Source organism: Elephas maximus, chromosome 9, assembly GCF_024166365.1.
Source record: "Elephas maximus indicus isolate mEleMax1 chromosome 9, mEleMax1 primary haplotype, whole genome shotgun sequence".
NCBI classification, from domain to species: domain Eukaryota; kingdom Metazoa; phylum Chordata; class Mammalia; order Proboscidea; family Elephantidae; genus Elephas; species Elephas maximus.
Window position 1 is genome coordinate 106,285,559 of NC_064827.1, and position 13,821 is coordinate 106,299,379.

Consider the following 13,821-nt stretch of genomic DNA (forward strand, 5'->3'; position numbering starts at 1 on the left):
TCTTTTCTCTCCCTTTTAAAACCTGATTTCCAGAAAGAATCCGGATCTCATTCACAGTAGTCTAAGACTCCAAGTAAATCATAACAATTGGAAGTGTTTCCTCTCCCTTGAAGAGTTACTCTGCAGAAGTGTCAGCGTAGGTTTCTGTATCAGAACTGTCAAGCATCCGAGACCAGATAGATCAGATCCACAAGGGAAAGCTTCTTCCAGGATCTGAAATCATACGTCCTTAGTCCAGTGCCTCCACTTTCTGCCCTTCCCTCCCTTCCATGAATATAGACTGTGAATCTGTTCTTTATGAGGACCTGGGAATGGTTCAAAGAGGAAAGAAACCCAGATTTTGCCCTCAACATGCTTACTAATTGAATAGGAATAATAGATACGCAATTAACTAACATAAGGCAAAAATACAATAAGTGGTTAAAAAAAAACTAACTTTTAGGGGTTCAGAACAAAGAGGTCATTTCTAATTTGTGGAAGCAAAGAAGGTTGAGATACTACTGGAAGCAGGTCTTTAAAGACAAGTAGGCTTTAAACCAAACCAAACCAGTTGCCACCAACTCAGTTCTAACTCATATCAACCCCATGTGTTACCGAGTAGGTCTGAGTAGGGTTCTCTTGGCTGTGGTCTTTATGGAAGTAGATTGCCAGACCTTTCTTTCACGGCACCGCTGAGTTGGTTTGAACCACCAACCTTTAGGGTAGTAGTTGAGCACATACCATTTGCACTGTTTAGACAGGTGGAAATTGTCAAGAAGGCCATTACTGGGAAAGGGAACAACAGTGTTTGGTGGGGGAGAACAGAGGATACACATTTGAGGAGCATCAGTAGAGTCAAATCTCAATGCCTGGGGGCCTGACTAATAGTTTGTCATAACCGTGATTAAGGCTCAGCGACAGTGCTCCAGGACCAGTGAAATGGAGGCAACTTTTCCTTCTAGAGCCAAACCCATTACCATCAAGTCAATTCCAACTCATAGCAACCCTATAGAACAGAGTAGAACTGCCCCACAGGGTTTCCCAGGAGTGGCTGGTGGATTTGAACTGCTGACCTTTTAGTTAGCAGCCTAGCTCTTGACCACCACACCACCGGGGCTCTTCTGGCTGGAGAAAAAAAGCCCCTCCCAGTCACCCTCACTCTCACACTCATCTCTTTCCCAAGCCCCGGCCCCTATGACACTTTAACCAAGGCCATTCTGCCCCTGAATAATAGAAGGGTGAATGCATTTCTTCCTCATAGTGCTAAAATATCCCGTGTGAATGCAGTTTGATTATGATTTGGAGTAGTGGTGTTTTTCCCTTCCATTTCCCTTGTTAGCAACGAGCTTATTGTTGTCTGTTTTGCATGGACAGCAGGATCTGCAAAGGGGGTTGATTAGTAAGGCAGGATGCAGCCAGGTTACACGGGGACTTGAATGTAACGATAGAGTTTACACGAAATTCAGGAGCCACTGATGGTTTAGAGGAGAAGTGATAGGGTTGCAGCAGTTTGTAGATAGATAACACGGTCAGGTAGGCCAGCAGCCTTGTATGGAAGGAAAATGTCTTGAAGGTAAGGCCAAGCCTTTCCCCTCAGCTCAGGTATGAGAGTCTTGTAGAGTGGGAAGAACTGTAGACTGACTTTCTACTCCTTGGCTTTTGACTTTGAACTTTCATTTCCAGAGCTATCCATTTAAGTGGATATTTAAAAAAAAAAAAAAAAAATCATTATATTTCTGGATAGCCAATAGTCATTTCCTAGGACTGCCATGATGAAGTACCATACACTTGATGGCTTATAAGAAGAAAAGTTTATTTTCTCACAGTTATAGAGGCTAGGAATCCCAATTCAGGGTTTTGGCAGGGTCATGTTTTCTCTGAAGGCTCTAGGGGAAAATCCTTTCTTGTCTCTCCCAGCTTCTTGCAGCTGCATTGTCACCCAGTGTTCTTCCATCTTTGTCTCCCTGTCTCTTTGTATCTTCTCTTTCTTAAGGACAGCACTCATACTGGATTAAGACCCACTTGACTCTAGCATATTAACTGATAGCACCTTTAAAATCCTTATTTCCAAACAAGATCATGGTCACAGGTACCAAGAGTTAGGACTTCAACATATCTTTCTAGGGGACTCAGTTCAATCCATAACAGGTGTCTACCCAAAAAGAGCATGCAATGGGTTGAGGAACATCTACAGGTGTCCTCAAAGGGCATAAGCATGAAGCCACATGAACCAAGCACAAATTAAGGTTATGCAGATGATGCACCCTGGCTAAGTGATGAGGCAGACCATTGGGGAAGTTGACCGAGACTGAGGCCTGCGCCCTTTAGGATCTCGTATTGGATGTGTATTTTTTTTTGAGTCAGAGGTAGGCATATGAGGATGGCTTTCTCAGTTTGGGATAAACATTTGAGAACTCTTTTCTTTAAAAGTAATAAAAATTGTGGACTGGCCCTTATGGACACAGACATGTTTGGGGTGTGACACAGTGGAGGGAACCCCAACATTTGCTTGGCGAACAACCTGCCATTCTGCCTTCTAACTCAGAAGGAAAGGAAGCAGATGCTGCTAGCTTGGAAAAGTCTGTTTGGCTCAACCCAGTTGATGAAGACAGCGCTAGGTTGGTAGTGGGCTCTGTACATGTGTGTTTTAATAAAGAGATAAAGCTGGGCACTTTCTAGAAGCAGGCATCGTGAGTGAAGGCTAAACCCACAGCCAACATAGTACGGGGGAGGGGAGTGGTGCGGGCTCTGATAGCAACAAGGCAGACCTTCCCAGGAGTCTGTTTTAAGTGTGCCAGCACCTCCCCCACCCAGACACTGTTGGCTGCAAGCCTGCTGTGAATTGCTACAAAAGGCCCATGCAGTGGAGCCTGCTCTCACAGTCAACACTCTACCTGCCTCTCCATGCACTCCATAGCTCTTGCCTCTGAAACCAACAGGACTCACCTCCCTGGTGGTTAGGGTTAATCTGCCGCCCATTTTTAGTTGACACTGAGGCTGCTATGCTAGGAAGCAGGAGTCCTGAGTAGAGGCTGCGCTCACAGCCAGCAATCTACGGGGTGGGGGTTGGAATCTGATAGCAACAAGGCAGACCTCCATGGGTATCTGAGCAGAGCATGACACCCCTCCCACCCAGTACTTGTTGGTGCCAAGCTGTTGCAAACTGCCACACAAGGCCCCCGCAGAGGAGTCTGCTCCCATAGGCAGCACTCTGCCTGCCTCCCTGTTCGCCCCATAGCCCAGGCCCTGAAACCAACAGTTCAGACCTCCTTAAGGATCAGTTTAGATCCGTTTGCTCCCCCTTCCAGTTGGCACTGAGGACTGCTGACTGAGGCTGCTGTGTGCTAGGAAGCAGGCATCTTGAGTGGAGGCTACACCCAAAGCCAACATACTACAAGACAGCTCTTATAGCAACAAGGCAGACCTCCCTGGGTGTCCATTTGACTGGTGGACCGATTGACTACAGCACGTTCTCTGGTGTGTTTGGGAGGGAATGAAAGTTGAAAACCAAGACCTGCAACTTTTGAATCCTAATTAAACCAAGAAGGGAGAAGGAGCTATCACAGAGAGGGAGAGGAAATAGCAAGCACAGGCCAAAGGCTCTGCTCACCTAAGAGGTTTTGGCAGAAACTGTTGTTGTTGTTAGGTGCTGTCAAGTCAGTTCCAACTCAGTGACCCTATGCACAACAGAACGAAGTACTGCCAGGTCCTGCACCATCCATCCTTACAATCGTTGCTATGGTTGAGCCCATTGTTGCAGCCACTGTGTCAATCCACCTCGTTGAGGGTCTTCCTCTTTTCCGCTGACCCTGTACTTTACCACGCATGATGTCCTTCTCCAGGGACTGATCTCTCCTGACAACATGTCCAGAGTATGTAAGACACAGTCTCGCCATCCTTTCTTCTAAGGAGCACTCTCATTGTACTTCTTCCAGGACAGATTTGTTCATTCTTTTGGCAGCCCATGGTATATTCAATATTCTTTACCAACACTACGATTCAAAGCCATCAATTCTTCTTCAGTCTTCCATATTCATTGTCCAGCTTTCACATGCATATGATGCAACTGAAAATACCATGGCTTAGGTCAGGCATACCTTAGTCTTCAAGGTGACATCTTTGCTTTTCAACACTTTAAAGAGGTCCTGTGCAGCAGATTTACCCAGTGCAATGCGTCTCTTGATTTCTTGACTGCTGCTTCCACAGGTGTTGATTGTGGATCCAAGAAAAATGAAATCCTTGACAACTTCAATCTTTTCTCCATTTATCATGATGTTGCTCATTGGTCCAGTTGTGAGGATTTTTGTTTTCTTTATGTTAAGATGTAATCCAAACTGAAAGCTGTGGTCTTTGATCTTCATCAGTAAGTGCCTCAAGTCCTCTTCACTTTCAGCAAGCAACGTTGTGTTATCTGCATAATGCAGGTTGTTAATGAGTCTTCCTCCAATCCTGATGCCTCATTCTTTTTCATATAGTCCAGCTTCTCAGATTATTTGCTCAACATACAGATTGAATAGGTATGGTGAAAGGATACAACCCTGACACGCACCTTTCCTGACTTTAAACCACTCAGAATCTCCTTGTTCTGTCCGAACAAGTGCCTCTTGATCTATGTACAGGTTCCTCATGGGCACAATTAAGACTTCTGGAATTCCCATTCTTCCCAATATTACCCATAATTTGTCATGATCCACACAGTTGAATGCCTTTGCATAGTCAATAAAACACAGGTATACATCCTTCTGGTATTCTCTGCTTTGAGCCAGGATCCATCTGACATCAGCAATGATATCCCTAGTTCCACATCCTCTTCTGAAACCAGCCTGAATTTCTGGCAGTTCTCTGTCAATATACTGCTGCAGCTGCTTTTGAATGATCTTTTTTCAGCAAGATTTTACTTGCATGTGATATTAATGATATTGTTCTTAAATTCCGCATTTGGTTGGATCACCTTTCTTGGGAATGGGCATAAATATGGATCTCTTCCAGTCAGTTAGCCAGAAAGCTGTCTTCCATATTTCTTGGCATAGAGGAGTGAGCACTTCCAGCACTGCATCTGTTTGTGGAAATATCTCAGTTGATATTCTTTCAACTCCTGGAGCCTTGTTTATCACCAATGCCTTCAGTGCAGCTTGGACTTCTTCCTTCAGTACCATCTGTTCCTGATTGTATGCTACCCCTTGAAATAGTTGGAGACTTCAATACGCCACTTTCAATATTGGACAGAAATCTAGAAAGAAGATGAACAAGGAAACAGAGGACTTGAATGACACTGTAAACCAACTAGACTTCAGAGACATACACAGAACCCTCCACCCAAACACAGCACAATACACATTCTACTCCTATGCACATGGATCATTCTCCAGGATGGACCACGTGTTAGGTCACAAAGGAAGTCGTGATAAATTTTAAAAGACTGAAGTCATATGAAGTGTTTTCTCTGCTCACAACAGAGTGAATCTAGAAATCAATAACAGAGAAAATCTGGAAAATACAGAGATATGCAAATAAATTAACACACTATTACCATATTTTAACACAAATAACATGCACCTTCTGCATTTGTCAGCCATGCCCTCCCTCCAGGAGGTATTTGCGTAGGCACTATGCTAATTTTTTTTACAACAATATGTGAAAGTGGATTAGCATGGCTGCGCTTGTGAGGGTGCCTCATGGGGGGAGCGTGTGGCCCGCAAATAAATGCAGAAGGTGTGCATTATTTGAGTAAAAATATGGTAAACTACCAATGGGTCAAGGAAGAAATCAAAAGAAAAATCACAAATTTCCTAGAGTCAAATGAAAGTGAAAGTACAACATACCAAAACTTATGGATGCAGTGAAGGCAGTAATCAGAGGGAAATGTATAGCAATAAGTGCCTACATGAAGAAAGAAGAAAGGTCTCAAATGAACAGTCTAACTCAACAACTCAAGGAACTGGAAAGAGAAGAGCAAACTAAGCCTAAAACTACCAAAGAGATTGTAACCAATGTCACATAACAATTTGTGTATAAATTTTTGAATGAGAAATTAATTTGCACTGTAAACATTCACCTAAAACATAAAAAAAAACCTACCAGAAGAAGGGAAATAACAAAGATCAGAGCAGAAATAAATAAAATTGAAGACAGAAAAGCAATAGAGAGAATCAATAGAACCAGCCATTGGTTCTTTGAAAAGATCAATAAAATTGACAAACTTATAGCTAGACTGGAAAAGAAGAGAAGTGAAAAGATGCAAATAACTAAAATAAAAAATGAAAGAGAGGACATTACAACTGACCCAATAGAAATAAAGAGAATTTTGAACAACTATATGGCAACAAACCGGGAAACGTAAATAAAATGGACAAATTCTTACAAGCACGAAACCTACTTAAACTGACTCAAGAGGAAATAGAAAGTCTCAACAGACCCATAACAAGTGAAGAGATCAAATCAGTAATCAAAAACCTGCCAACAACAACAACAAAAAAGTCCTGGACCAGGTGGTTTCACTGGGGAATTCTACCAAACATTTAGACAAGAATTGACACTAATACTGTTTAATTCTTGCAAAAGATAGAGAAGGAAGGACTGACTACTCCCTAATTCATTCTATGAAGCAAACATAACCCTGACATCCAAACTAGAAAAAGGCACCACAGGAAAACTATAGGCTAATATGTCTTATGAATATAGATGGAAACATCCTTAACAAAGCACTAGCAAACAGAATCCAACACCATGACTACACCATGACTAGGCAAAAACGAAACTCATTGCTGTCCAGTTGATTCCAACTCATAGCCTATAGAATGGAGTAGAACTGCCTTATTCAGGGTTTCCAAGGATATAAATCTTATAGAAGCAGACTGCCACATTTTTCTCCTGTGGAGTGGCTGGTAGGTCGGAACCTCTGACCTTTCAGTTAGCAGCTGAGCGTTTTCACCACTGTGCCACCAGGGCTCCTCTATGCCATTACCAAGTGGGTTTTATTCCAGGATTGCAGGGATGGTTCAACATTGGAAAATCAATGGAATACACCACATCAATAGAACAAAGGAAAAAAGCCACATGATCATCTCTATGGAAGCAAAAAAAGCATTTGATAAAATCTCCCACCCTTTCTTGATGAACACAGGAAGTAAGATTGGCATAGAAGGGAAATTCCTCAATATGATTCAGGGCATATATGAAAAGTCAACAGCCAACATTATACTTAATGGAGAAGGACTGAGAGCTTTCCCCTTGAAATCTAGAACAAGACAGGAGTGCCGGCTCTCACCACTTCTATTCAATATTGTATTATTAGTCCTAGCCAGAGCAATAAGACAAGACAAAGAAATAAACAGTATTCGTATTGGAAAAGAAGTAAAAATATCTCTCTACATAGAAAATCCCAAAGAGTCCATAAGAAAACTTCTAGCACTAATAGAGGAATTTAGAAAAGTTGCAGGATACAAGGTTAACAAAAATCAGTTGAGTTTCTATAAACCTGCAATGAGGAATCTGAAAGGGAAATTAGGGAAACAATTCCATTTACAGTAGCATCAAAGAGACTAACATACCGAGGAATAAATCTAACTGAGGTGTGAAGGACTTACAGTGAAAACTATAAAACACTGCTGAAAGAGATTAAAGAAGACTTAAATAGAAATATGTTCCATGATCATGGATTGGAAGACTTAATATTGTTAAAATGTCATTTCTGCCCAAAACAATCTATAGATTCAACACACCCCTGATCAAAACTGCAAAAGCCTTTTTTACAGAAATAGGAAAACCAATCCTCAACTTTATATGGAATTGCAAGAGGCCCTGAATGGCTAAAGCAATGTTAAAACAGAAGAACAAAGTAGGAGGACTCATACTTCCTGATTTTAAAGCACATATACTGCTACAGTTATCAGAACAGCCTGGTACTATAATAACGATAGACAAATATACCAATGGAATAGAACTGAGAGTCCAGAAATAAACCCACACGTCTATGGTCAGCTGATTTTTGACAGGATGCTAAGTCCATTTGATGGGGAAAGAAGAGCCTATTTAATAAATGGTGCTGGGAAAATTGAATTTCCACATACGGAGAAATGAAACAGGATCCACTCCTCACACCATACACAAAAACAAATTCAAAATGGATTAAGGACCTAAATGTGCAAACTAAAACCATAAAATGCTTACAGGAAAATGCAGGAGCAACGCAGTCAGGCCTAGCTTTTAACGATGGGTTATCTAATATAACAACAAAAGCAAAAACGGCAAAAGACAAAATAAATAACTGGAACCTCATAAAAACTAAAAACTTTTGTTCATCAAAAGGCTTTATCAAAAAGTAAAAAGGCGAGCTACTGACTGATAGAATATCTTCAGAAACCATATATCCAACAAGAATCTAATAAGCAAAATATATGTAAAACCTCGACAACTTAACAAAAAAAGACAAATAGCCCAATCAAAAAAATGGGCAAAAGACATGAATACACATTTCACCAAAGAGGACTTTCAGATGGCCACCACACACATGAAAAGAAGTTCAGTGTCATTAGCCATCAGAAAGATACAAATCAAAACCACAATGAGGTACCATTTCATTTTTTTTTAGGATGGCTAAGAAAAAAACAGAAAATAAATGTTGGCAAGGATATGCAGAAATTGGAACTCTTACCCATTGCTGGTGGGAATGCAAAATGGTACTAGTGTTGTAAAGAACAGTGTGGAGGTTCCTAAAAAACTAAAACATAGAACTACCATATGATGCAGCAATTTCACTGCTAGGAATATACCCAAGGGTCTTGAAAGTAGCAACATGAACAGACATATGTACACCAGTGTTCACTGCAGCACTATTCATAATAGCCAAAAGGTGGAAACAAACTAAGTGCCCATCAACAGATAAATGGATAAACAAAATGTATACATGGAGACAATTAGCCATGCATTCCATACTACTCAACCAGAAAGAGAAATGAAATCGCGATAAATGCTACAATATGGATGGAGCTGGAAGACATTATGCTGAGTGAAATAAGTCAATCATAAAAGGATAGATATTATATGACCTCACTTATTTAAAAAGACAAGAAAAGGAAAATGTATAGAAAACAAAGTTTATTAGTGGTTCCCGGGAGTGGGAGGGAAGGCAAAAATGGTGTTTAACGGTGATGGAATTATCACATCAATTCAGGGTAGGGTTGCACAGCTGATTATTGTAATTGCTGTCAAGGAGTTGTACACCTATAAAAAGCTGAATTGGAAAAAGTTGTGTGATAGATAATGTTTACAACAATGGCAAAAATAAAAAAAAAAGTAGATGCTGAGCCTGCTTATACATAATCAGAAACCTCATGGGAATTGGTTTTTGGTTTGGAAGTTTAGGGTCATGGTTACATGGGACATCCCAGTTAACTGGCCTGACAATGTGTTTAGTGCTTTTGTTCTACCTCCTAGTTCGTTGCATATTGCCTGGGGTCTTAAAAGCTTGCAAGCAGCCATCCAAAGCACAACAATTGGTCTCTATTCACCTGGAGCAACAGAGGAAGAAGGAATGTCAGGAATAGCAGGAGGACATGAAATGTGTGGCTAATTGCCTCCGTGAACAACTGGGTCCTTTGCCATGAGACCAGAAGAACTGGATGGTGCCCGGCTACCATTACTGAACATTTTGATCAAAGAGTCCATAGACGAATCCTGATCAAAAGGGGGAAAATGTAGGACAGAATTTCAAATTCTCCAGACTTCCTGGAGCCATGAAGGTTGGATGAACTCCTGAAACTAGCCTGAGATAATTGGTAAACTTTAAACCAAAAATCCCCCTGAAGTCTTCTTAAAACCGAACAATAGTTTACCTTGCCAGTAAAAAATGTCTGCATTGAGCGTTATGCTGTTTTAAGAACTATCATATAAGATTAGATTGACAACAGCAACTGGAAAGATTAGATAGGAAACTTAGGGGGCAGTGAGTTTATATTAATGGGGGAAGAACAACTCTGAAAATGTACTTGAGTTGCACAACTTGAAGAATGTAATCAATATCACTAAATGGTACATGAAGAAACTGTTGGTGTATGTTTTGCTGTATATATTCTCAACAACAACGTCAAAATAATAAAATTTAAAAAGTTGAAAAAAAATGTTTAATAACAGTAGCTGGGCACCATCCAGTTCTTCCAGTCTCATTGCAAAGGAGGCAGTTCTTCATGGAGGCAATTGGTCACACATTTCATTTCTTCCTCCTATAGGGTCACTATGAGAGTTGGAATCGACTCAATGGCAACAGGTTTGGTTATGGTGTTTTTTTTATTCCTGACTCTCCTTGCTCTGTTGCTCCAATCAAATAAATAGTAATTGTGCCTTGGATGACTGCTTACAAGCTTTTAAGACCCCCAGGTACTACGAGATGAGTAGAAGCACTAAATACAATATTATGCCAATTTACTGAGATGGTCCACGAGACCATACCTTAAACCTCCAAACCAAGAAACCAAATCCCATGAGGTATTTGGTTGTACATAAGCAGCCTCAGCAGCTGTTGTTTTTTCTTGTAAATATATCTATCACACAATTTTTGCCAATTCAACTTTTTACAGTTGTACCACTTACTGGCAGCAATTACATTAATCAGCTGTGAAACCCTAGCCTTAATCAGTGCGATTTTCCCATCACCATAAACCAAAACTCAGTACTCCATAAGGATTCCCCTCCCTCCCCCGTCCCTCCCGCCCTGGTAACCACTAAGAAACTTTGGTCTCTACACATTTGTGTTTTCTCATCTTTTTACATAAGTGAGGTCATACAATATTTGTTTGTCCTTTTGTGATTGATTTCACTCAGAATAATGTTTTCCTGCTCCACTATTCTGTAGCATCTTTCAAGACTTCATTTCTCTCTCTGGCTGAGTGGTATTCCTCTGTATGCGTGCACCACATTTCGTTTATCCATTCTTCCATTGATGGGCATTTAATTTGTTTCCACCTTTTGGCTATTGTGAATAGTGCTGCAGTGAACATTGGTGTACATATGTCTGTTCCTGTCACTACTTTCAAGTCGCTTGGGCATATTCCTAGCAGTGGAATTGCTGCATCTTATGGTAGTTCTATTTTTTAGTTTTTTGAGGAGCCACCACGCTGTTCTCCACAACGGCTGTACCATATTGCATTCCCACCAGCAAGGTACAAGTGTTCCAATTTCTCCACATTCTTGACAGCATTTGTTATTTTCTGGCTCTTTTTTTTTTTTTTTTTTTTCCTTTTATTTTAGCCATCCTAGTGGGAGTGAAATGGCATCTCATTGTGGTTTTAATTTCTCACTGTGGTTTTGATTTGTATCTCTCTGATGGCTAATGATGCTGAGAATCTTCTCATGTGTGTGGTGGCCATTTGAATGTCCTCTTTGGTAAAATGTCTATTCGTGTCTTTTGCCCATTTTTTGGTTGAGCTATTTGTCTTTTCGTTAAGTTGTGGAAGTTTATGTATATTTTTTGGTTATGAGATTCTTATTGAATATGTGGTTTCCAAAGATATCCTCCCAGTCAGTAGCTTGTTTTTCAATTTTTCTGGTAAAGTTTTTTGATAAACAAAAGTTTTAAAATTTTATGAGGTCCCATTTATCCATTTTGTCTTTTGCTGTTTGAGTTCTTATTATTATATTAGATAATCCATTGTTAAAAGCTGGGCCCAACAGGTTCTGATCATTAAGAACCACCCCTACTCTCCCTCTTTTATTAGGCTGAAGATACACTCTGGTAGACTTCATTGGGGCACATTATTGGATGTTTACATTCTGCTCTGCCCGGCCTGGAGGGCGGAACTCTGAAAACCAACACTGCAGTGTGTCCTACCGTGGGCCACATGCACACATGACATCCTGGCTGGCTCACATTGCCCAGCACTGCCGCAGTACTGATTTTCAGATCAGCATCCGAAGCCCGCTGGGCAGTGGCTCTCCACAACGTTAGTCAGACCGTGCACCAGCATCTGCCCTCGGGGCACCCTGCTGACCAGGAATGCTCTCTGAAGCACTTAGCTGCGTTGAGAACACAGGGCTTCTTTTTTCTTCTTTGTGAAGAGAAAGCCAGCAGGTGGTACAAAATAAATTGGTATTTAATATCTGCGTGTGGCATCTATCTCTTGGTTGTGGCCTCTACTGCCTCATGGTTAAAGAGTAGTCTGTTCTGGTACTGCATGACTTGTCTGCTTTAGGATCATAGGATGAACACATCTTAGAGAGCAACTCATCTTCTTTGCACCAGTGGTGGAGCTGAGCCCCAGGAAAGCTTTACTGATCTGTCCCAATACATAGTTCTAGTTTGTCGCTGAGCCAGGACTCTCAATCCTCAATTCATTGGACTAAGGCATTTTGTGTTTTTTAGCAGTGTTGCTTTTAAGTCTACTCAGCATGGTCACGTCTTTGTCTTAGTTTTTACAAGGACCTATGAGCTGATATATCATACCATGGACTGCCAGAAGAATGAACAAATTTGTCTTGGAAGAAGTACAGCCAGAATGCTCCTTAGAAGCAAGGGTAGCAAGACTTTGTCTCACATACTTTGGACATGTTATCAGGAGACACCAGTCCCTGGAGAAGGACATCATGCTTGGTAAAGTAGAAGGTCAGCAGAAAAGAGGAAGACCCTTAATGGGATGGATCGACACACCGGCTGCAACAATGGACTCAAATAGCAATGATTGTGAGGATGGCCCAGGACCAGGCAATGTTTTACTGGGGCCACCGTGAGTCTGAGCCGACCCCACAGTACCTAACACTTCAGTAGATAAGGAATGATTACAATAGAGAGCTCAGAACAGTGATGAATCTTAATTTCATTAATGACTGTTCTTATTCCTGAAACTGTTCTTTCCTCTTCTTTAGTAAGCAAAAACATGCCTTGTGTTGGCAGCAATGTGAACCTCACTTTCTAGGGCTTTTCATAATTATGTGTCATGTATATACATGTCTCTTGTCCTTTTAGATGTTTCGAGATGATGACCCTGTGTATCTGGACTGAATACTTCGCATAGGAAATACTGGGTTTTATTTTATCAAAAAACTGGTCTACTTTTTGGTGTGAGTGAATGTCAGTGTGCGTGTAGAGACTAGTTTAGATCTTTGCCTCTGGAAAGATACAGCTACGCCTCCTTGAGATGGAAACTAAATTCGATAATAAATACCAGGTCACCAAAAAACAAAGGGTAAAAAGCAATTGGTTGGACATGAAGAGTCTTTCTGTACCTTCTAAAGCATTTACAGGAAACCCTATGGAGCAGTTCTACTCTGTCCTATAGGGTTGCTATAATCGGAATCGACTCGATAGCAACAGGTTTGGTTTGGGATTTTTGTTGTTGTTTTTTGACTTCCAGTTTCCTCTTACTTGCTTTCAAAAGCAAACTCTAATATTGTCCCTTGGCTTTTGCCCTTACTTTGTTCCCTGTGTTGACCCAGAAACAAAAGTGTCCAGGACACAGGCTGGTGGCGGCCAGCCAGTCAGTGTTTCACAGGTCAGCGGTAACGGTCAATGATTTTCAAGCTGCCCAAACCCAAATGTGTGCTTAAAAGAGGACAGTGTTCTTGTCACACACCTCTGCACGGCAGTTGTCTGTTATTTATTGAAGCTTGATAGTGAGTGCGTTCAGATCATTCGGCAGAAAACCCCTTCCTTCCAGGTCAGTCCTCCGGCTTGGGCCTTTAGGAACTCAGTATTTTCTGTTTCTGACTCTGTCTAGTTATAACCACCATAACACTGCCAGCGGGGTCCAAACAACCTGATCTTATAAAATGCAAAGTGACATTATTTTGGGGTGTGTAGGCTTGGTAGAGGGTGGGAGTCAATTGTGTCATATCCAAACTGGTGTTTTCACA

At 41.2% G+C, this 13,821-nt stretch overlaps 1 protein-coding gene across 17 annotated transcripts in view; it reads left to right on the plus strand.

Annotated features, from left to right (window-relative positions):
• AOPEP (aminopeptidase O (putative)) overlaps positions 1–13,821 on the plus strand; it is a 464,323-nt gene that overhangs the window by 345,580 nt on the left and 104,922 nt on the right. The window contains exon 12 of one of the 17 annotated variants that reach the window (XM_049895759.1): positions 10,206–13,814. The exons of the other annotated variants lie outside the window; for them this stretch is intronic. Within the exon in view, the coding sequence (XP_049751716.1) occupies positions 10,206–10,304 (99 nt within the window). The 3' untranslated portion in view covers positions 10,305–13,814. Of the gene's footprint in view, positions 1–10,205; positions 13,815–13,821 lie in introns of those variants that run through there. 17 annotated transcript variants of the gene reach the window in all.